Raw genomic sequence first — 25338 nt, 5'->3', positions numbered from 1 at the left:
CGCCATCTGTGGGTATTTGTAATAAATACAAATGAAAGTCAGTGGTTACAGAGTAATCATGTCTCCCGTTCTCACCAATATTTTGCATGTGTGACAAAAAATTCCTTAGACATAGCATTATGGTGGGCAACGTCGGAGTGAAGAATTCTCACTGTTTTTTGCACAGCTACTTGCCATTATGTGCAGAAAACAAAACCAAAAACCGGCGTTTGTGGAGAGAGTCCTTTTGGCCGCGGTTGTTTTCAATGTCGTTGTTCTGAAGTCCCATCTGTATGGAAGGATTAGGCTATCTGTGTTATATGTCACCTGAGCTCTACTGCCATACGTGATGTTGGATGTAGAAGCTGTTTTTGTCCTTTACACTGTGATTCACTCACTTTTCAGTCCATTCAGCTAAGGGTATGTTCCCCCTTTTATGTCTCCTTGAGCTGTAAACGACATTTTACCTCCTCGTGTTTTGTATTGTTTGCTGAGCAAATATGCCTGTATAGAGAAGAAACAAATTTTATCTTCCATATTGCTACATATAAAAAACAGAGAAGAAATACAATATAAATGGGGAATTGCCAAAAATAAAAGTAAACCTAAAAATTATGATCCTAATAACTTGCTGGTAACAAATACTCTTTGACCATGCTTCTGAAAATACAGTTTTACAAGGCAGAGATAAAAGTGCTGTGGTCAAAACTATCTGGTTGTGTTTGGAGTTGTTTATGAAGTTCTTTGGACAGTGTCTGGTTTAAATTGTACGTTTCCAGTAATGTTTTTGTGCACAAAATTCAAGAGTCATGAAGTGCTAATGAGAGCAAGTGAGCAACGTGGCAGATGTGAAGATAAATGTCTTATTGTACTCAGCATTCAGCAAGTGGCATTTGTTTGGAAGAATTCCCGGCTTTTGAACTATTACAAAGCCATGGTATTTCAAAGTGCAAATGAGTGATAGATGGAGTGTGACAAACATAATGGTTATTTATGGTCATCAGCTAGACCACTGGAATGAAATTAGGGGTACTCTAGAACCGATAGAGTTTGTTTTTCCTGGGTAATATTTGAGAAACTGGGAAATTATTTTTTTTCATAGGATGTTTTTCAGAGTCAGTGTTATTTTAGTGCCTATTGTGTGAACTTGCTGCATAGAGCGGGCATAAAAGAGGATGCTTCCCCCCATAAAATGTAGGCATTCGATCCTCAAATGCTTGACACGAACATTTCCAATTATGTTCTTGTGCATGTTTTTATTTTTATCGTGATATTTTATATACCAAAGACGATTTATTTTTTTCCCCCCTGATTCAGAGGTGTTAATTAGGTGGATCCGGAACTGTAGACATCTGTATGTCTACTGCTGTCAGGGTTTCTGGTTACCTCCAAGCTGTAGCACTGTACGCTGGGATGACTGTGTCTGTCCCCATCTGTTCTCTGCCTGAGCAGCTGCAGTTTAAAGGAAGACAGCTCTTCTCTGCCTAATGCTGAGGTGTTTGATTGACACGTCTGATAAAACTTTCTTCGCAAAAGTTAGTTTCTATGTTAACAAATATCTTTAGTTGGTTTTGGATCTTCTCTTGTGCTAGTTTTCATTCCCAGACACCATGGGTTATCTCACCAGCTATGGATCGGTATTTTACTTTTCCCCAAATCCTCTGTGCCCATACATCTCTCTCTTTCAAACACTAACTTATATTCGACCTTTCCATAGCCTGTTTCACTTCTCTGAGTTTTTTTTTTTCTCTCGTGTCTTCTGTTTTGGTATCCTACTTCTATTTATTTCCTTTCCCTTTTGCAAAGTACTCAATTCTGTTAATAGGAGCACATCCTTCCTGCCATCATACATCAGGATAGGGGAGTCTACCAAGCACCTGAGCCATGAACTAAAATGGGGCTTCTGCTCTCCCCGCAGGACCAGAAGGATGCTTCCCACATCCTTCAGGCAATGCCTTAGGGCAAAACTTTCTTCACTTGCCTCTCTCTCTGTACCGACAGTCCCCAGGCCTGCTGGCCATCGGTCCTCCAGGGCTTTGTCTTTGCTGGCTCTGTCCTTGTACTTGAAACACCGACTCTGGCAGCTTCCTACCTTCCTTAACCCTCCACATAGAGACAAAACAGTTTCTAATGTTCTTTAATTACTCTCTGCCCTGTCTCTATTTTTGAGTCTTTTCTTGCCAATAGAGCTATCAGAAATCTCTTGATAGTTGATTTTTTCCATGAGAAAATGCTAGTCTAAACTTATTTAAAAGGCTCCAGTTTCAATGAAGTTTTAGTTGGGAATCAGGAAGGAGGGAAAAAATGAATGGGAGTTCTCTGTTAGTATAAACTGCCGTGCTTTAACTTTTCCATAACATAGCAAAATTTTCAATTGAAGAAGAATTTAAATTCAATTTTAGAGAGCTATTTAAATATGATTTTTTTTAAAGTAGAAAGTTAAAATATTTTGATCAGCCAGGACCTATATTTACCAGAAGTTTATTGTATGGGATTATCAAGAGGAGTGTTATCTTTGACTTTGCAGTTTTTGCTTTATTTTAGAATAGAGAAAAATACACAAGAAGATCGACTTTTCCGATTTCTTCTTTGTAGGTCATATGCTTGACCCTGTTGCTACTCAGAGTTTTCTCACATTTCCTTGAGGCGTTTATTTTTCAGTTCTCGGATATTTGAGCTGTACTTGATTCTTGCCTTGTTTCAAAGCTGCCTGTATTGTTCCCAATAGCAGCAGCAAAATCAACAACAATTCTGGTGAGCATTTGCTCTGCTATATCTTGAAAAAGGTACAAGCTGGCATGGAGTAACTGGAGCTGTCTTCAAAGTGAGAAAGATGACACTGCATCACTTTGCACTGTGGTTCATGTTCAGAAGTGTTTTTTTTTTTTTTTTTTTTTCCATGAGAAGGCAAGCTAAAACGTTTCAAGACTGCATTTGCTGAATGCAAGTTCAGATAGTGCTGGAAACTCTGGCATGCAAGTTTAAACCTCTGCACAACGTTCGAGCTTCCTTCCCTTTTCTGTCTCTTTACCACTGACATCAGGAATGCACAGGATACCTGTTCAAGAGAAGGACTGATACCAAACATTTTAGAGAGCTGCAACATGAGCTGCAAATCAAGGACTAGCAGTTCTCTAACAACTGGGTCAGTGTGTACGGAAAGAATTTCAGTGAAGTTTATTTATTCAGTCTCTTGCTGCAAGATTAGTCTCATTATGTGGCTCCTATGGGTTCCCTTCCAATTCATTCAATTTAAATAAAAACTTCCCGCTAGCACTTATGTATGTATCAGTGACAATCATCTAAATAAAATAGACCAGGCACCTGAGTCACAGGAACAGCCTTATGCAGAGGCAGATCATATTCTATTTATTTGGAAATGGGATGCATGTAGGCATAGGGCTTATTTCAAAATAATGTCAAAATGTTAAAATCTTTATGAAATCTTAGCATTAAATTTTATGAAGACAGAGATGTTTGCTGAGATGTGATGCCAGTGGCTGGGACCAAAAGCAACCATATGAATATGAAAAAAAGCACTGCCACAGGAGGGGATAACCACAAACTCAGGATAATCAGACCTGTGGGGTGAACACACAAGCAAACATGGCACTATCTTTCTTTTCTTTGAATGTGCCAAATTTTCACTTAGAGAAGCCTGGCAAGTCTTTCATGTCAATCAAAGGTCTGAAAAAAGTGAGTAAGTGTGGATAAAACCAGCTTGGTTAATTGTTACTGGAACACAGGAAAAAATTAAATACATTTTTTGCTTGTAAAGTAGAGAAAAGCAATAAAAACAATGCTGGATGGTTAATGCCTCTCTTGTACCTTTCATTTGAAAGACCTCAAAAGAACATTAAGAAGAATAAACGCAAAATCTATTCCCTGTTGGCATCATTATAAATGTTGTATCCTCTGAAACTCTAAAGACGTCCAAGAAGAGTAGGAGAATAAATGGCATTGAAATAAAGAAAGTCTCTCTGGAGCTTTGTTCAATCGGCTTTGTTAGAATTCACTCAAATAGGATGATTACAAGAAAAGATCTCATTTGTTTCAACATTAAAGGAGCAAATTAATATGTGGTGAGCTGCTAATAATTGCCTCATTATGTAGTGAATGGGTATTGCGTCCAATTTACAAAATTACAATCATATTGTTAAAGTAACAATTGGGAAAGTTTAATCTGAATTTCCTAACTATCGCTGTGATTAGTTGTGGGATTTGCAGAGCGAAGCGGGCTTGGTGGGTTGGGGTGAGCTCTGCAGTGCACCACGAGCCCACAGCACCAGGCACCCTCAGGAGGAATTCAGCTTTTCATTAGTGTGAATTACATCTGCTCAGGTCCGGAACTAGATTTGGTCCAAGTGAAAAGAATCAGGCAGTGTTGGTGAAGATGGCAGCTTGGCACGGGATTGCTCTGTCAAGACATTGTGCTGTCGGGCTCCACCAGCCTCCAGAAATCGGATGGGTTGTGCTGAAGGTTTGGCCAGGATGTCTGAGAGACCTGGCCTGAGGTCACATCCCCTTTGGTCTTCAGCAGCCCCATGGGGCCGTGGCTGGGGAGCTTGGCAGTCCGGGGCCTGTGCTGTTGGGAAACTCACCCATACAAAAGGTCCTGTAGCTGGAATGTCATTCACTTGGTGGAGACTTTTGAAATGATTGGGGGCAGGGGGTGTTCAGATTGGAAAGTAACCAAATTTCCAAATATCAAAATCCTCTGTGGAACAGAATCGTGTTTTGTGGCCTTTTCTAATTCTGGCTGTTTTTGTTATTTAATGGTTTGACCTTTGATTCTGTGAAGCCACTTCAGTGCTAAATGCAAAGATTTAATAACTAGAGCTGTTTGATAAGTGACCTTTATTAGACGGCTATTTCTCTTTGCTAGAGATGCAGCACTGTTTTGCAAGTCCTAACTCACAGTTTTAATTATCTTTTCTATTGTCTGTAAGCTTGCACAGGAAATGGAAAGGTCAGACATTTCATTTTCTTTACTGATTAAAATATAAGTGCTCCTCAACAGTTACAATATATCACTCAGGAAAAAGATGGGACAATTTGTCAGAATCGTGCCCAGCTGCTCTGCTGAGGAGTTCCGTGTCCTTCTGGGCAGCGACAACATGAATAATTTTTGAGGAGCAAAAAGCAGCTTATCAAAGATACTAGGTCAGAGTCCTTGGTGTCTAGAGGTGAAGTAGCTGTCTAAATACATAAAAGGAGAAGAAAAGTTCTTTATCTTTTTTTCTTTAGCTGATATATCTACCATGCAAGTGAGTGAAGATCTTGTGAAAGGTACAGGTAAACCTTTAACTGCTGTTCTTGGTCTAAAGAGCATAAGGAGTATCAGCGCAGGTTTCCATGTTCCTGCCAGTCTTTCTCAGCCCCATTGCTGCTGAACTGCTCTGCGGGCAAGAGGATAGCCTGCACTGCCTGCCAGACTCATCTTTTGGCTTCTCTGATAAGGCTGCTGCCGAGTTAGCATTTAATTACTATCCTGGTGTTTGCAATATGGACACCTGTAATCAGATTCTGGTAACTGCAAAACAGATCACCAGCAAGGCTCATTTTCTCTGATTCTCCAGTTTCCATATCTCTGTATTCTGGTTTCTTTGTGCAAGAATTGGCTCTCTGCTTCTGTTCATCCTTTGATGAAAAACACAAACAAAACAGCAATTTAAATAGAAATGTGATAGTTTCTGATACAGGTTAGGGCTATCATGAGAAACCTTGCAACCAAAAATCCGTATACAGGTAAAGGGTGCGAGGCACGTAGGAACCTCAGAGTATGGGGTGAAGAGGTACAACTGCAGATCTCTCTAGCTCCTCAAAGGTTGTCAGGAGCCACCAAATGTGTCCTAGTTTAGTAGCAGAAGTAGCAACCACAGCTACCCAGCTGCTTCCCAGTTCTGGCCCCTCTGGGCACCCAAATCCCTGTGCCTGGGATCCTATAGGAGCCCCGTGGCAGAGGAACTACATTTGAGCAGTTCGTGAGTCTCAAAGTGACGGGACAGCCATATCAGAGATGGGGTGTAATAACAAACAGGAATTTCATGTTAAATGACAAAAATGAGAAAGCTGAGGTGTGTGGATTATTGAAACTGCCCCTTTTATCTGTAGTAGTTATTAACCAAGACCACAAGCTGCGAGGCTGTCTCCATATGGGGGTTAGCAAATTTATATTGCTGTGTGCTTTCCCATATACTGCAGAAAATATGATGCAAAAAGGTACTGAATTCAGTGAAAGGTGCTGCAATCAGTGCAATGCCTGTCATGGGTGTCAGTCAGTCTTTTAACTCCTTCTGGATTCTCTCTTGGGAAATATGCATATTAGGGCATCTAAAATTTCTCTACATTGTAAAAATATTTGTTCTGAGATAGGGCTGGGAGGGGTTAAGCTTCCACCTCTATTTAAGAAGAGCAGATTATATGTTGACCTAGTGCAGGCATTCGATATTATGAAAGTGCTTTATAAATTGGAACAAGATAAATGAATCACAACAAAAGAGCTGGAAAAGTGGGGGACACAATTGTAGGAGTGAGTGTACTCAGTTTATTCCAGCAGAACAGTTTCACTCAGTGAATAGAAAATGTGCAGTGCATTTCTAGCTAAGGTCAGAAAATCAAACAATTCCAAATTTAAGAGAGCAGGTCTATTTTAATGGAGAAGAAAGAATATTGTGAAAAAACACCAAGGTTGAGACAGGTTTAAATGGGACCAGATTCTTGACCAAATTGACTTTTCCTATCTAGCAGTTTCATATTCAGCATTTGTTACTTTGAAAGTTCACCCTGAAAGCTATAAGTTAATCTATTGGGACTTTAACAATTTGCTTCATGTTAGGATGTGAGTTATGCTTATGGATTTGTTTAGGTCACCCAGCCATGTCCTCATAATGTATCTCAGAGAAGGTTTCTGTAACTAAGCAGTAAACAGAGAGGCTGTTGTGTTCAGCTGTATCTCCTGGGATTTCAGCCCTGCTGTCAGGGAGCTAGGCAGGACAGCTCTCTAAAACTACAACAGCTATGAAAAATACATGGTGTTCTGTAAAGGAAACATTGCCAATGCTTTTGCATGCAGTCAGGCATCCTTAACTCCTGAAGAAATGAGGAAAGAACATTCTCAGGAACCACTCACCCAGAGAAATCAAGCCAATCACAACAGAGAAATCAAAATGTTGCAACTGTGAGATTTATTGTAGAAGTTTTGCAGGGCACACCTTTGTAAAGTATAATGATTGTCATCCAAATATTTGATATTTTCTCTATTATAATTTGGCCCTCTTGAGATGTTATTTCTTGTCCTTATACAATACACCATTACCAAAGAAAACTGAGGTTTTGTCAGCCACCAGGTCCTAAGGTTATAGCGGTCAAATGTAGCTGGGATGTTATCCACATCAACTAAAAGAAGTGTGATTTTGAAGGAAAATAACCACAAGTCTGGTCAGAAAAGCACCTAGTGTCTCATCAAACTAAATGTCAGAAGAACATAAAAGGAATTATTCCTAACAAACATTTAATTGAAGTAACTGGCTTCCAGTCAAGAGCAGCACGGAAGATCAAGTCTGTGACCGTACAAAAAATTCAAAGAATTGCAGACGATATGTTGCCTGGACCATCTTCTGTAGCTTTTATGGATGGATCTAGCTATTTTTTTTTTTTTTTTTAGATTTCTATCCAAAGTTGTCATACAATGCAGCTTAAACATAAGACATCCTCTTTTAATCTTTTGGTGCAAAAGAACCAAAGGATACCGTCTATTATTTCTGTTCTGGCAAAAGAAACATCAGATAGGTCCCTATATCTCTGTTAAACAGACAACTATTTTCAATTCACATGGGAGAAATAGTACCATGGAATGCACTCAGGAAATACTGTCTTTGACTTCACTTTGCCCACGATAAGTTCCTAGTTCCCATGTCACCACTCCATCTGCCTCTGATTTTTCATGGGTCATAACTGTTCTCTGGAGAGCACACCATATTCCTGTGTCTACATCCTCTTTCCAACTGCAGGGTTTCCATACTACAGATTGTTTGTTAGAGTTGTGGTTCATGTTTGACTTCTGTCAGAAACTTGAGAACTATTCATGCAGACACATAACCAGAGTCAGTGTATAGTTAAATTGCCAGCATTACTTTTTCTGTACATTTTTCCTATTGCTGACAACTTGTTAAGAGAGAAAAAGACCTTGATCTAAGTATTGTTCTCTGCTTCTGCTTTCTTTCATTGTATTCTAGGTGAAAAAGTAACATTTAGAGAGAAAAAGAAATTATTATTTTTCTAGTTGACTTTGCAAGGTGGAGACCAAAGGAGAAGATTACAGCTGCTACCTATTTCACTAAAAAGGATTGCATTTAGAACTTTGAGGCAGCAGGGTTTTCCACCAGCTCTAGCACAAGGGGATTGATAGAGAAGTATCATTATCAATTTGTTGGACTCAAGGGGACTGATAGAGAAGTATCATTATCAATTTGTTGGACTGTGCTCATCTTTCTATTAACTGAATTTTCAGTCTCCATGCTTTACAGAGAAGGACTTCCATATATTTTTGTTTTCTTTCTTCCAGCCTCTACAACTAGATTGTGATCTCTGTGCCATTGTTTCAAACTCAGGACAGATGGCTGGCCAGAAGGTGGGAGCTGAGATAGACAAGTCCTCGTGCATATGGAGGATGAACAATGCTCCCACAAAGGGCTATGAGGAGGACGTTGGGAAGCGGACAACCGTAAGAGTGGTCTCTCACACGAGCGTGCCTCTCCTACTCAAGAATCCCGAGTACTTTTTCAGAGAAACCAACAGCACTGTTTATGTGATCTGGGGACCTTTTCGAAACATGAGGAAGGATGGAAATGGCATTGTGTACAACATGCTGAAAAAAACTGTTGACAGCTACCCAGCTGCCAAAATCTATGTGACAACAGAAAAGCGCATGAGTTACTGTGATGCGGTGTTCAAGAAGGAGACAGGAAAAGACCGGTAAGTCCTACTTGTGAAGAGCAATTATAGTGTTTGACAAAAGATACATGAGAGAAGGCCGTGCTGGATGCCAGCTACTAAATGAGTCCCAAGATATGTTTTTAATGGATTGTTATATGGTTTTGACTGTTATAAGCACTTGATGAGGCAGCAGCTAGGCCCCATTTACCCCACCTACGCTACCTTCTGTTCTTTCCATTTCTGTTGGCTTGAGTCCCAAAAATATTGGATGTCTTCCTGAAATGTTTTCAAAGCTGTATGTTGTTTTCAGCTCAATTTACTATTGATTAAATTGACATTTTATTTGTAGAGGATAATCCTACACAAACAACATTTCCAAGTGCACAACCTCAGGATAACTCTGGATATTGTATTTTCATCTCTGTTGATATTCACTGTAGCTTTACTTCAAACACAAACCTCAGGGTTGTGTATTATTTGTATTTCTTGCTGAAAATGGATTATCAGTGATACTATAATAGATGTAGGCTTTTACCAGAATGATGCTGAAATGTATTCACCCTGTGTGAGAATACGTGTTTATGCTGCTCAAGTAAGGGCTATAACGAGATGAAAGTGTGACGGCCGATATTTTGGCTAACATTTTCAGAGCTGAATTTGGATCTGTGGAATTAAGACCACAAATTGCATGATTTTGTAACTGACCTACAAAAATTCTGATGCTCCATGTTTTGGCATGGAAGGGGACCTCTTCCTCATACTCTCTGGAGCTAGCTAGGAAGAAGTTTCCAGACCACTGTTGTGCCTCAATATTTCTTTTAATTTGCACGTCATGAATTTGCAGTTGTGCAGGACTGTAGCTATTTTGACCAAACTAACAATACAGATATTCTCAACTAGTTTAACTTAGTCTAACCTTTTGACTTAGCTGTTGCAGTAAAAGAGCTTGTTCTCTCAGACCTCCTTGATTCCCTTTGTTATCAAACTGTCCAAGCTTGATTAGACTTGATTTTGCCATTTGAAAAAGCATTGAAATGTGGGGAAGAATTTTCCCCTGAGCATGTTCACCACATGTACATGTGGCTGCTGTGATTCAGGAGTTGGAGGGGGCTCCTACACACCATAAACATGTCAAGGTTGTCATGGCTTCTTGGGTTTAGCTGAAAAAGCTTATGTATGAACAGAGGCTAATAGAGAAAATACACAAGATCCATTCTTCAAACCCCTCTTTTATAATCCAAGCCATCTAGTTTACCTGTTAATTAAGCTAAGTATGATCATGGGTACATTATTGCATAAACATAAATTTGTTTATATTTATGACTCTTCCATATTAATAGTCTGTCAGGTGGCAGTGATTTTACAATACTTCATTAAAATCTTATTTTGAGACCAGCCCAATGTAATGGGTACCTTAGTATAGCCTATCAAAAATCTCATCATCCAATGTCAAAGTATCCTCAGCTCCAGCCTAATGCATTCCTCTTCAACAAATTAACACATCACAAGGTTTTATTATTACCCAATTAAGACGATACAAATGCTTCTTTCCGTGTCAAAGACAGATTGAACTTCTCTCCTCCCAGTGCTTATGAACAAAGTCCTTGAGTAGCCTGATGTCAGTGCCCCGATTTCTTTCTGAAACTAAAAGTTTCACATTGTGAACAGGGGCAAACTGTAGATAGACTGCCTCATGATCCACCTCACATTGTGTATGTGAGCGCTTCCCTTTAACACTGTGAAAAAACCACACTTCTCACAGTGGCAATCGGATACTATCCTTGTATCTACTGTTACTTTCATTTTTAGTCCTACTTTTCCACATCAAATGCTAAGTGGCATCATTTATGCACTTGTAAGCCCAAAACAAGAGGAACAATCAACGTGTCACCAGCCAACACCTTCTATATCGCTAGAAAACATCCTGCAGCTCCCTGCTAATCAGGAGACCTCCACTTGGAAGCTGTTTCATTTTCTTCAACATCTTCAATTCACAGGGCCCTTCTGCTGTTTCCAGGGAGGGTCATGATGCTCTTAGAGGTATACGCCAGTTGTGGAAGCAGTAAAGGCACAGCACAAGAGATTTGGGGGTGATGAAAATAGTTTCACACGTTGTGCCAGACTATTATGATACTGAGACAGAATCAAGTTCCTCAGCCAAATATTCCTTCTGTTCCTCAGAGAAACATCAACTCTTGCTCGCTGTATTAGTTTGAACAGAGGTCTGCTTCAACATGTTCCCAGCAAAAATTCTGGAAGGAAACCAAGTTCAACTCATATTCTAAAATGTACCGAGTGGATTGTAATCACGTCTATTTTAGTTTAATCCTAAAATACTGTCCTTATGTACAGTGTATGCTACTAAGGCATAGTAAAATTACAACAGATTTCTAGTCTGTCAAGCCTTTAATGAGTTTTCTATTTCTACTCTTTGGTGTACTATCTTTTCAGGTAATTAGTGGGACTTATAAGTAGTTTCAGTAGTGCTCAAGTTTTAAAGGATATTTTCAGAAGCAGCTAACAGGTGTGTGCTGCAGTCACTTCTCTGCTGCAAAAAAAGCTGTGGTTCTGCACTCCTACTGACATGGGAGCTTCATCCCTGACTTCCGTGAGTGCAGGTTCAAACCCCACAGCTTTGCTATTGACAGGCAGTTTATTACAGGTTCATGGAAGAAACAAGAATTGTTCCTAAAGAAGTTCCAGAAGACTAGTTGATTTAACTCAGAATGAGGCATTTTTATTCTACAACAGTACAAAATATGCTGAGATATGGGTTATCCATGCTGGTGAATTAACCTTGCATGCAGTGTTATGAATCTGGGGGACATATGTTCTTTCTGAGAGTCTTCATTAGTGAAGCAATGAGTTCAAGGCGGTGAATGCTTATCCACTTTGAATAATTGTTGTACATAAATAATATTCATTACCAGACATTGACAATTTTTCATTAATGCATTTTACTTGGTGCTTCCCTAGAGGGAGCATAAACCTGGCAGCTTCTCCCAGTATTTCATTGATGTTTGGGTATATGACATGCATTGAGTCAAGTGAAAGAATGTAAGGAAACATGAGGCAATCACTAAATGTGGCATCTTTGTATGTACCTCAATCCAGGTAAGTGGTTCTAAAGACATCTTTAACTTTGCCATGCATAAGGAATATAACACAAGATGATATAACAACATTTAAATGGTAATAACAGAGAAAACTGTAGTCCTCATTAAAGCAGCAGAGCTAATTCTGGTCTGATAAAGTGCACTGAACAGCCCTAAATAGGTTTTAATTAGCTGGCACCAAAGCTGCACCACCCTTAGGGAGGGTAAAATTAATGAAAACTAGCAGCAGATAGATCAGTGCTACTGGATGTTATTGCCTTAGGTGAAGGTGATGAGGAAGAAGGGAGTGTCTTTTAAGGATCATTTAGAAAACAGACTGCGTTAAAAGTCACTTTCAAAAAGCAATGATAAAATAAATCTGTGCTAATATTGGTGAGACACTCTAATGTCATCCAGATTTCAGACTCCATTTGTGTTTATTCTACAAACATCTCAGGCTGACCTGTCAGCACAGTGTGTCCAGGCAGTGCCTCTGATGGCACCGCTCCACGTCCCCTCTCAGGCTGGTGGTGTGATCGGACCGCTGCTCTGCCGCTGCCTGTGGAGGACGGTGAGACTCAGCAAAGAGCCACTAACGCGTGTGCTGATACCGCTCAATGCACAGTTTCACCTGGCGTCTGTGGTAACACTTGTTATAAATAACTACCTGCAAAGAGCCTGATAAGGTTTGCCCAGGAGATGTATTCTGATCCCCAAAAAATCCCATTAAGAGAGCTGAGATAATGTGCTGAAAGCCAGCCAGTTGGCTAGCCCATTGCATGTGCTGTCTTACCTCTAACAACAGCCATCCCGTTCCCAAACAACTCAGTTCAATGCAACAACATTTTTCTGAGATTATTATCTATACAAGCATGTCTACAAGAGGTAGGTCCAGTGAGCCATGTTTGCAATCAGATTGCTCTTTCTGAAGGATTTTTGTTAATATCTTGGACAATTCTGAGGAAATGAAATTGCTGTTGTGCTTCTCCTCCAGAAGCTCTCAGTTTCCTCTGTGCCACTTGGTGCTACATGTTGGGTTGTGAGAAAGCTGGTTTATCATCTGAGGCAGAAAGATGGATCATCCTGATCACTGACTTCCACATAAAGATTCAAAATTCGGAGGTGTGCTCAACCTGCTATTTTACGCAGTTCTGCACACTATTTATTACTTTGGTGATATATGAGATCTATATTATATCTCTGTCATTTAGAGCTAACAAATTATATTCATCTGAAATTCAAATTGACACTGTTAGACAACTGCAGTCATCACAGCTTCACCTCAGTTAATATGTGGTTTTTGATGTGTCTGACTAATCTATGCAAAACTGTAGTCTAGTAAAAATGTCACTGAAATGAATAAATGAAATTACATTCTCTGAGACTCAGGTAGCTGCAACTTCTATACTTTGGTGACGTTCTCTGTGAATTGAGATAGCAAAGCTGTCCGTGGCCAGATCACCAGAGTTTTATGCTGTATTTCTGGATGTTCGCTTGAATAAAATAATACAGTGATGCTATTTTCACTTTTGCACTTGCTTACATAAACATACTAGTTTCCCCATCGGGACCATTCAGAGAAAATATGAAATCTTAGCCAGTGTTAAATAACATTTGCAGAAAGCAGTTTTTCATTGGGAAGTTGGGAACAGTGACACTGAACTTGGCTCAAAGTTAGATCTTGGGACTTGGGAAGTGCTTCTCATCCATGCTTTATATTAACATGCTTTGTCTAAAAACTCTGAAAGATGAGAGAAAGTTCATTTTGCTTTGAAACGAAAATGAACAGAGTTAGGGAACATTAGCTTGTTTAAGCATTTTAAGGACAAAAATTGTAGTTTACATTTTTATGTAGTCTTTGTCATGATGTAGCCTCTGCTGTTACATTGATAAAGTCAGCGAAAGTTCTCCATTGCCTGAGAGCATCAGAGCAAACCCTCAAATTTGTGTTTGATATAGTGACCATTTTTCAAGTGCTTGACTGTGGATCTTTCTCAAACTAGTGCTTGGCACTTCTACTCTTTCTTTTTATAAAGTAATCCCTTCAAAAAACGTTAATGGATTTGTCCATCTTAATTCAAAGAGGGCTTAAATAGTTTCATTGTCAGCTAAGACTGCTTTATTACCTGAAAAAACAAGGGTCTAAAGCATGAAACCTTAATGAAATAAATAGATTTTTCATTATAAAACACTTAAAACCTCAAACTCTATTGCTATTTGTGGTCAATCATTGGACTTGTAACAACTGTTTTGGGGTTTACACTCACTGCATTCGCTCTTCCATTCCGTGGTAAAACACCAGTTGTTCGGGAGTGTCCTAGATTTATTCCCTGCAGCCCATTAGTATCTGCATTTATGTTTCTTTGTGAAGATTTTCCTAATTAAGATGAACATTTTTCTCTATTAGGCAGATAGAATTCAATAGAAGTCTGTTTTTTATTAACATGTCAGTAAATGCTGTACAAAGCAGTGACACTTTTGTTAAGAAACACAGCTCCCACTACATTATAGTAATTATGTGTGTAGTAAAATGAAGTTTTATTTAAGAAATTATCAGTGTTAGCTATTATTTTGTGGAAGTGTGTGGCTGCATTTGTGTGGGCTTAGAGACCTATTGATTCTGTGGTGATTGCTGACTTTAGCCATGGAGTTATTTCTTTTTACCTAATGATGTAAGTGAAAAAATACATAACCAGAATCAACTTTACCTTCATGTGTTTTCACATGTTCCTTGAATTAGTTCAACATTTCATTCTTTTAATTTATTGCATCTTCTTTAGATGCCACTGAATTTGCTCCTGACAAACCGGATGTTAAATTTTTGTACAGAGTTTGATACTGTCCTAATTACATGCACACCTTCTCCATCTTGTCCTTTAAATGTTCTACAGCTTTTATGGCCATGATTGCATAGTTTTATCTCTCGTGAGCAACATTGTGATTGCGCATATAGATGAGATTCTTCCTGGACTTTTCTCACATCCCATGAACGTTTACATTTGAAGGGTAAGGCAAGCCAATGACACAAATGCTAACAATCCTGGTAGCACTGTGGGTCCTAGTGGCTCTTGTTTTGCTGTTGGTGCTGCAGCTATTTTATGGATGTAACGGCAGAAGACTTGGAGGAAAAAAGTAGAAGCACAGTTTTTCACTGAAGAGGCTTCACTAGATCATCTTCCATTGCAGCATTTTTGATTTTTCAGATCACAGTGTTTAAATTAGACCTTGATTTTTCTAAAAGAGTTTAAAATTTTAAAAGAACAAAACAATTTTTAAAAAATCAAGAATTTAATCTATTTTTTAACTCAACCTTGCTGCCAGTTGAAATAATTGTCTTTAAAAACAGGATGATTTCCGTTGAAATCTATGCTTATCACTGCTTGTCATATAGCAATGCTTTTCTAAGATATATTAAATAGATTAGGAAATAATGTAATGTTGCTATTACTTTAGTGTGATACATGTTGGTTACTGATAACTCTGGGTTTTCTAATGGAAGTTCCCTAAAGTACACTGGGTCATATTTGCAGTGTTTAGCAATATAAAAGATACTGCAATCAAACTGCATGTGATGCACTGGGAGATTTTGTGTTACAGAGTTGCTGCTCAAGGAGGATAGCAACTTTCAGAGGCAGGCAATAAAACACTACGGTAATTTATTGCTTCAGATAGAGAAGGGTTTCTGTATGTCTGTCCACCTACTAGCTAATAACGTTTACAAGAACAGAATTTCATAAGAAAGGGTGTATGAGAATAAGAGTGACCCAGTACTAATTTCAAATCTCTCAGTGAATGTGATATAGAAAATATTGTCTTCTCAAAGCTTTGAGCAGGTAGGCAACACAATAGAAGAAAAACTGGTTAAAAGTGGAAACAGGTTAGCTAGAACTGCTACTGGGATATTTTGCCTTAAAAATACAGAAGGATTAGGAAACAAACACTGCACTGAAAATTTAATCTGTAAGAACTCAGGTCTCAGATGTGAGATCTCATATACATAGGTGGGAGGAAAACTGTGAGAATTGTGAAATGTTGTCTCATTAAGTTCATTTGGAAGTTGGTGTAAACTAGCTCATGCAGAGCTTCAATATGTATTTTTACCCATACGTAAACAAAGCAGATGTTCTGCAATGTTTGTTTATGTGTCAGTGATCATGTATCCCATAGACAAAATGTCTGCGATTTCAGAACAGTGAAACCCTACAAATATGTACGTGCGCACGTGGCTTTATAGTGTGCACATCTTCGAGGGTGACTCGGGATTCACAGCCATGCTTCTTGGAGAGCTTGCTGTGCTGGTGGGTTGTGCTGCAACCTGTGTTTAGAAAACAATCGCCGTCTACATCCCATACAGGTCCTGTAATGCTCGAGTTCTCTGAGCCTTTAACAGTGAGGCAGCTATGCATTTCAAGAGTAACGTGCACAAGAGCAGCATGTACAATTTTACTCAGTTTGGAAAAACATAGCTACAACTTGGGGATTTATTATGAATCTTGAGGAGTGCCCTCAAAGAGTTTGTCTGATGTCTTGAATGCTAATCGGCATGTAACTCAGTTTGGGTGTGAAAGGGAATACTTTTTGATTCAGGCATCAAAGGTTCAGCCATTCTACTTGCAGCATTTTGTTGGCAGCTCTGGCTTATTGCAGCATTCGGTGCAGGGGGCACTGCATGCCCAGCACCGTTCCTCTCCCAGCCTGAGCTGCCCTACCCAGGGCGCAATAAACATGCAACTACAGTAGCAGAAAATGTTCTAAATGCCCATATTTGTTCTTTGCAAGTTTGCTGTTCTTACACAAGCCTGATCTTTGGAGACCTCTTTTTCTTTTTTTCTTTTTAAAAGTCAGTCAGCCCAGCAAGCACATCTCTGCTCTGTTCATGCTGCTACAGAGAAGAAACCTGAGCTGCGCAATGCAATCTCTGCATGACTCATTAAAACTTCCAAAGCCCAGCATCTGCTGCAAAACTTTAAAAATCGTTGCAGATGATGTCATTTGTGTAGAATAAGACACAGAGAATGGAAAGGAAGCAATAGCAGATGCAATCCTAAGAAACAAACAGCGTGCTTTTATTTTAACAATAAAAACAAAGTGTCAGAAATAAGCACTCTGAGTTCAGTTGTCTCTCCATATGTTGCTTCCAAGCTTTCCTTGAAGTACATTCATTAGAGACACTGGTGCTCCTGTCACTGAAGAACATCCCAAACATTTTCCATGATAGCATTTCCTAATATATTGCAGATATCACTTAAGCCTCAAAATGTCTCTGTGAGGCAATGAATATTTATCCCCTTTGTACAACTGGATTTCCCTGAGAAAAGGACACTGGGGGAAAGCAGGCACTATTGCTATGTGGAAATTCATGCCTATGGGGATCTTTGTATTTTGTATATTTACCATGATGGCTTTCCTGTCTCCTACACTGCTAATTGTGGGTTGGGATGGTATGGAACCGCAGAAGAGAACCAATTTCTGCTGCTGTATAACCTGTTTTCAGCCAAACAGGGTAATGTTCTGGCACTTCCTTCCATGTGAAATTAGCAGTAGTCTCTTGACATTTTACAATCAATCAAAATATTAAGGAAAGAAAATAATCTGAAGAGCATTTGCGAAGTGTGTTCCTCTAAAAGAAGAATTTAGCTTCAATTTGTTCAAGTATTATAAGTTTTCCTATCCTGTGTCCATGCTTCTCAGCATCATCTCCGCAGCTTCCTTCAGAGCCTTAACAAATGTGACTAGCATTTGTCATACGTGGCTTTTTCGTTTCATCAAGGGAGAATTGTGGCTTTGTTGGAGCTCAGAGATTTTTTTTTGCTCTCCGTGTGGGCTGCTACAATTTTATATTAGTGATGACACTGATGAAATATGGTTTGTGTTTGGAGTAGAAGAAAGCAGTGGTCCTTAACTCCTCCGGGCTTATTTGATGGTCTTAAATTGCCTTTACCTGCTCTTCCAAGAAAGCACACTGTTCAAGGGAGTTGGAGTTCAGCCCCACTGTACGGATCCAGCCAGGCAATCTTAGCTGCAGTGGCATCCCAGAGCATTCTCACTCCTGGAGGTATTTTGGGTCTCACTCATGGAGTGCCTTGCAGATATGGAACTTAATTTAGCTTTATGTAGGACATCCTCAGGTGTTATGTACTGCCTCGACCTGTCTAAGCATCAGTGGCTTCCTGCCAAGCTACACTACTTTGCCTGGTTAGGAGAAAGGTGATGAATGAATGAATAACTATGGGCAGTTCATTGCTTACCAGTGGGAAACAGAGTATTTTAGGCAATATTTCTGGATAGGGTGTAGGATGGTACCTGGGGATGATATAGTTAGGATAAGGTTATTTCAGTTTCACTTGAAACTTTTAATTATGGATCACTTAAAGGTTTTCTTCAGTTTTTGAAATAATAACCACCAGTTTCATAAGTATTTGACCAGTTTTAGGGTAGCATTAGCAAGAGCAGTTCTACATGTTTCATTTAAAGTTTTCCTTTTGTCTGTGTACCAGGGCCAAGACTGGCATATGATATAAATATTTTGTTCATTATTGCTTTCCATTTTTCCCAAGGCTATCATATTGATTTCAAACCCATGGTCATCATTATGCTAAAATGGTGGCATTAATACTCTGGTCTCTGTGGGTGGATTGTAATAGAAAGTTTCAAAATAATAGCCTACTAATGTGAAAGGTGGAAATATGTGTGGTATCATATTGCTCATAATGTAACCATTAAAATAACAATTATGTGATAATGAAAAGAGTCATTATGCTTTAGTTTATCTTTACATAATGTTAATAGCTAATGAAAACAGGGAAGATTATATCTAATTATGTTTAACAATACTATTGCATTTCCTGTAAAGAGAATATTTTGCATGGATTTGTAGATTTGGATGCTTCAGTAAGGTTTGTATCCACGCTCTCTGTATTTGGAAATATGACTGTTTTTAAACCAATAGTTAACAAATTCTTTTTTATCTAATGGAAGAAAATCTTCACAAAGGTTGAGATTTTGAATGTTTTTGAAATTTACTTACCAGAGGTAGTTATGTGCAATGTGGCTACATTGAACAGAAATAAAAAATCATTTTAGGTCATTTAGGTTCGACGTGTTACGAAAATGAAGGTAGCCTGACATTGAGGCAGGCAGTAGAATAACTTCTCTCTTTAGGTGAATGAGAAATGTTAAATGGGTGCATTATCGTCTGTGGTAAGTTTGTTTTAATGTTGGCTCAGCCACTTGGGCAAGTTCCTTTTCTATTGGATACAGAGACAGAACATGCAAGAACGAACAGAAAAACAATGCTTTGACATGAATAGAGAAGCTTCTTGTTTTGTATGTTGGGACATTGGGCTCAAATTTAGAAGTGCTTAGCTCAGGAACACATGGCTAGAGCTCCCAAATGATCTTAGGGGCAGGAGCATTGATTAGAATTAAGACATTTTAGTGTTTGTACATCCAGAGCTGACTACACTGATTTTTCAAGATGCAGTAAGGTTGCTCCCCCATTTTTCACTACTTTCAATGTTTTCTAAACATAATGACATGGTTGAACGTTACCTTTAAATGCCAAACTCATGGAGATGGGAATTATATTATCTAATCCATTTCACTGCAAAGTATAATTAAGAGATGTGAGTAAAACAGTTATGAATTAGGCATTGAAATATAATTACATTGATTTTTCTAGGTATTATTCCTCATGACATCAATAGAAAATGTCTTTGGTCTAACAGTGTGATATTTAATTAGTTTGTTAATTGCCTGCATTTCAGCAACAAATGGTTTGATTTCTCTATTTATTCAATGAATGTATGAATTAATGCTTGGCCTTCTGCTGTTCCTCCACTGCCCAGTGTCTCTGTCCCCTGTATACTCAGCAAATGCTTTAGACTTAGCTGGGAAGTAAATGTGAAAGAAGAGGGGAGAAGAGAGCCCCAGATACAGCTGGCAGCCTCACCGCTGCCAGGAGGTCATGGCAGCCTGGCCTCCCTGCCAAGGACTCTGAGGAGCCTTTCTGTTGAGGTGAAGGGACTGTGGGCTTCCATCTTCACCATTTTCACCACGTTCCCTGTGACTGTCGCACATGAGCCATGGGAAGGCCAAGGCAACTCAGGGCCGATGGGGTGGGAGTGGTGCAGCAGAGTGAGTACAGAGGCCAGCTGAGTTATCTGGTGAGTCCACATACAGGGTCACCTCCGTGGAGGTGCTGCTTCCAACAACCTTGTATCTTTGCAGAAGCAGTGTTTAATTTTCTGTTCCAGTGAGCTAAGTGGTAGGTTGAACTTGGGAGCCGCAGTGTACCCGGTTGGGTGGTGGTGCTCAGCGCCTGGCCGCTGGCTGCGTCTTTGGGTGCTAGGAGAGCTCGGTACATACTCAGACACCTATCATCCATGAGGCCTGACCCCAAACAGTTTCTGAGGTGTTTCAGCTTCTGTGGCTCCTTCTCTTTTTGCCCATCTCAGACTCTTCCATTTGGATTAGCTAACTCAGATCATGGGCTGTCATGCTGTCACTGTACTTCGATCCAAACTCTTCCTTGTTCATATTTCTCTTTAATAGGATACTTGTTTCCATTTGGCATATTTCTTGCTTTCTTTGAAATATTCTTTTTTCCTTCCTTCACATACATATATTTTATCTATCATTACTTTACTGGTATTTTCCACATTTTTCCTCTTTGATTTTCTGCCTCATTGTTTGTAACTCTGTCATCTGTATAGCTTTTTTCTTTCCGCTTTTTGTCCTTTTATTATGAAACATATTGCCTTGAACACACCTCCTGTTTTTCTGCACAATCTCTATTAAAACAGCCCACAGCCCTGCAAGGTATGTGATGAGGAACAGTTCTCCTCCATGTGCCTGTGCCCTTGCCCTTGCTCTTCCGTCTGAATCACGGATCAGAATTCCTGAAAGACTGGTCTGGAATTGCAGATCCCAACTCGGTACGTCCAGTACTTAAAACAAAAACAAAATTTCACAGTGGGATGTAGAAGCATGATTATTTATTGATGACTGTTGGCTATGTGAATTAAAACAGCAGGGAGCTCAGATTCTGATCAGAAACCAAGTGATTTCCTGTACGCTTTTTATTTTTAAAATGTGAACATAATATAAACCCATTGCACTCACGCTGTTAAATGCTAAGCTCTGGCATGACCTACCGTATGAACAGCACATGTTCCCTGTTACACAAGTAAGTAGCTCTGTATGTGCAAGCGTTGCTGAAGGCTTGGAGCTATGATATGGCAATTTATATATATGCTTCTGTATATGTATGTATGGGCATATTCACTAGATGCACAAACATAGATTCAAAGTGGCATGCAGTAAGGAGAAATTCTGTTTCCAGAGTATCTAGTCTGGAGAAACACACAAAGAAAGATAAAAAACTAACCAGGAAGTTTAATAAAAGTATTTGCAAGCATTTCTTTGACCCAGAGGATATAAAGGCCCTGCCAACTATAAATTGCAGCACTGCAAAGCGTGCTAGGTGCGTCCCCCAATCCACTGTACTGTAAGATGAGCTCTCGCAAATGTTTCCTGTCTGTGCTCAGGTGTACCAAGCAGCACTATGATTTCAGTGTGGAAAGCAGAGGGATCTGGTGTGCGGCTGCCTGAGCACAGCCAACGCAGCCTTTCTGTGAGCTCCCAACACAGGAGGTATTTGTCCAGAGGCTCCCTTTGTATGTTCCATGGTGTTAGCATTGAGCAAGTTTCACTTGGTTTGTTCTGGATTTTATAAGTGCTTTTCAGCTGTAACCGTCTGGGATAGCCAGACTGGCAGTGACTTCTGAGTCTTTATGTGCTAGATGTAATTTATTTGCTTTTAGTTTTTGTAACGTCACCAACTGCTAAGGGAATTGATGTTTAATATGCTTCTAAATAAGTAAAACAGAAGTATAAATAAATAATGCCTGGTTTATTAGCCCAGGTGTTTTCAGCATTGCTGAAAGTGATTTGATGACAGCCCCAAGCACTAGCAATGGAAAAAAAAAAGTGATTTCTCAAAAAAAAGTGATTATCATCATTATAATAAACCATAATTGAAAAATTACAAAATTGATTCTTTTAAAAATTAATGTTGCATGAGTAAGCACGCTCTGTGACATTCTGATTTTTCCAGTGTTACTTGGAAGGAAAATGGCTTGTTTTATTTCCTGGCAGAAAACTGCTGATTTTCAAACAATCACATTAGAGAAAACAGTCCCAGAGGGTTACAGGAGACAACAGACCTATGTCATTATGCTTTACCCTTTCCTGATGGGTTCGGAGAAGAGCCAGAAAGAAAAGAAAGTTACATTCATTATTGAGAGAGCCTTGGGAAAATCTGTTTGGCCAAGCAATTTTGCATGAAACTAGTGAGAAAATATTTGACTGCAAAGAACATAAACTCCTTCCATCAATATGCAATTTTCTGGATCCATTTGTCCAAATGATTATTAAGAACAGTTGCTAAATTTGTTGTGCTTTAAAACTTCAAAGAGCTGTGAAAGCATTAACTAGTTAAATGGATGGAAGTTTAAAAAAACACCAAACCACCGCGTGACCAAAGTCAGTTGTAAGACAGTTTAAAGTGCAAAGTATTGAAAACAGCAGGAAACCTGAGGGTCTGGAACAGCAATCATACAGTACCATCCGCCCCAATCAGGAAAGTGGAAACCACAAATTTATCTTTGATGATTTCCTGTAAATATGCTCTTTGAGGACGGATTGCCCTGCCCACTGTTGTTGTAAAAAAGCTCTGAGTTATCTCTCTCCTCACCACAACATATGGATCACAGCAAGCCCTGCTTCTCCATTTCCGAAGTCACTCCTCAGGTGGAAATGTTTGAGGAAAAAACTAGTCAAATATTGTTGCAAAAATGCTGGTTAGCATCCTTCAAACCTGGTCAGTTTGAAAAATAACTTTCTGAAGGTTTTTTTTTCCTGGACATTTTCTTCAGTAGGATCTGGCCAGTTTTCCAGACCTTCCAGCATCCTCATGGAAGTGGTTTCACTCACTTCAGAATACCATGCCTCGCTTTTCCTTAGGATGCAGCAGCCTAAACAGTTAATCATCCTGCAAGTTTATGGCAGAGCTATGAGGACATCCTTCAGTCAGGGTTCCCAAATGGCCCATGGTGCACTACCCCCTCCTTTAGTAAGCACGGGAGTGTATTCGTGCCTGTGTAAGTTCACACTCAACTGGGAGGGAGTCCTGGGTGAACAAGTGATGATCAGATCTATATCAGAAACATTTTAATAAACAGACAAAAGTGGGACTCCCTAAGTGAATTCACTAGAAATCACACATTTCCTAAAATACTGTATGACTTTAAATACTGTATGACTTGGCTCTTGCCTTTCAGCCTCATTGTAAGGTAGGCTTGTACTGCTCAGCTGAGCCTTGGTTAAGGATCCCACTTTGCAGAAGGGAGAGGTAATCATTAGGTTTGGGCAGGAATCTTATAAGACATGCTGGAGCATTCTGTGTCTGAGCAGTTGCATTCCTGGCACTTTCCAGCAGTCAGCACTGCCCATCAAAGAAAATTGCAAAATAGCTCTGCTACCTCATTCTTCATTTGCATTAGAAATGGCTTTAAGCAATAACAGGATTATAGCCAAGAAGTGCCAGTGCTTTATCATTCATTTATTCGACTTAATATATAGAGGTACCTATTTGAAACAGCATTTACTTTTCTTGAGCTCATCATAAAAAACACTCTGAATGGGAGTGTTTAAGGTAATGATGGCTCCAATTAATTCCCTTAGAATAGCATGACTGGAATCAGATACAGCATTTCTCTTTTCATTAGGCATTTCTGAGTTGCTCTGAGTGGTCTTCTAGCATGAGATGAATGAAATTAGCTGAAGAAATTCTGATGAAAATAGTCCACAATATGCTGCTATTCTTACTCAACACGGTAAAAACTGTGAGTTCAGATGCACTGTAGTGGCATCCAGATAGCATTAATAGCAATGGATCCAAACTTTCATTTTGGGAAATGTGGAAAAGACATGCTTGCTGTTCGCTGCAGCTTTCCTTTCACCTGCACTGTGAATTGAGCAGTGCTACAGCTTTCTCAGCCAGCCATGACCTTCTTCATCCCCTCTCCTCACTGCCATTAAATCCCTGTAAATCCTAGTCTGGTCTGAAAAGAGGATCTTTAGTCTGGTTTTCAACACACACATTCCCCTCTGAAGCCAGGAGGTCAGGCTTCATGTTGGATTTTTGTTCACAGATGGGATTGCTCTGTGGGAAGCTACATCAGGAGCAGGTTGACCAAATAGCATGTTAGGCATTTTTTTTTACTGGATTTTTTTTTCTGTAATTCCTCTTGAATATCTAGAAAGCAGAACTGGGAACACTACTGTGGGATGTTTTCATTAATTGATGAAGCAGGGACTTTATGGTAACATTTGTCTAAATCTCTTGTGCTGATTTTCCTAAACATAATTATGAAGTTCTGCATGTTGCAGGCATTGCAGGTATCTTAGTACTATAAAATGATGGTAGTAGTAAATAAAAGACGGATATACTGGGAATATACTGAAGATTGAGGTTTTGCAGTGTATCCTGTCCATGTCTAAAAGTAATGTACTCCAATATCACAGCAAAAAGATACATCTAAATATCTAAATACTGTACCTTAAATAGAAAGCATTGTTTCTAATGTCCTGGTCTCTCTGCTCATTCCTTCCTTTTTGGGCTGTCACAAAGTGTACTTCAAGGGAAATGACAATTTTGTAACATGAGCATTCTCTGCCTTCTGAAACTAGAGACAGCAACTCATCGTGCATGCAATTGGCCATCCAGCAGTAATGGCTTTCTGTTCCTGTAAACTGGGATTAGATTCCTGATCAGCTTTGACAAGTCATATCCTTTACTCTCCGAAACTCTTAGCTTACGTGTAAATAGCTTGAATAATTTGAGTGCCCTTAAAAGTGACAGACTAATGTCACACGCCAGAACCTCATAAAACCTTTCCAGTTCTGTGAGTTTGCATCAGTCCCAGATCACTGCAACTTTGCTGTTCCAGGCTTTGGCTTCCTCCCTGGACAAAGATCCCTGATCCACCTGATGTAAGCTGACCTCTCGTATGTACACTAACCACTGCCAGGCACTGGGAAGCTATTGGCTTCCACCAGCTTGTCTAACCTAGATTTGGCCTCAAATCTCTGGAGTAAAAGATGGATATCATAAACAATGGTAGAGGTTTATTATTTAGTAATATTTTAAAGCATTTTGAATAAATCTGAGGTAGCAATGTCTAAAATACTGTCAGTACCTTAACAGTGAAAGACTCCAAAGTGTACCTCAGTGTCTGATATGCAAAAGGATTGAATTGAAAGG

General features: G+C 39.4%; 1 protein-coding gene across 5 annotated transcripts in view; it reads left to right on the top strand.

Moving 5' to 3' along the window:
- The window catches only part of ST6GALNAC3 (ST6 N-acetylgalactosaminide alpha-2,6-sialyltransferase 3), a 219097-nt gene that overhangs the window by 132478 nt on the left and 61281 nt on the right, over positions 1–25338 (top strand). For all 5 annotated transcript variants that reach the window (XR_007708623.1, XR_004777323.1, XM_050712423.1 and 2 more), the window contains exon 3: positions 8546–8955. Coding sequence is in view for 3 of the 5 variants with exons in the window: in XM_050712423.1 (XP_050568380.1) it covers positions 8546–8955 (410 nt within the window). In the remaining 2 variants the exon portion in view is untranslated. The remainder of the gene's footprint in view (positions 1–8545; positions 8956–25338) is intronic.

Source organism: Cygnus atratus, chromosome 8 (genome assembly GCF_013377495.2).
Source record: "Cygnus atratus isolate AKBS03 ecotype Queensland, Australia chromosome 8, CAtr_DNAZoo_HiC_assembly, whole genome shotgun sequence".
In the NCBI taxonomy this organism is placed as follows: Eukaryota; Metazoa; Chordata; class Aves; order Anseriformes; family Anatidae; genus Cygnus; species Cygnus atratus.
This window is presented reverse-complemented; position numbering and strand designations above follow the sequence as displayed.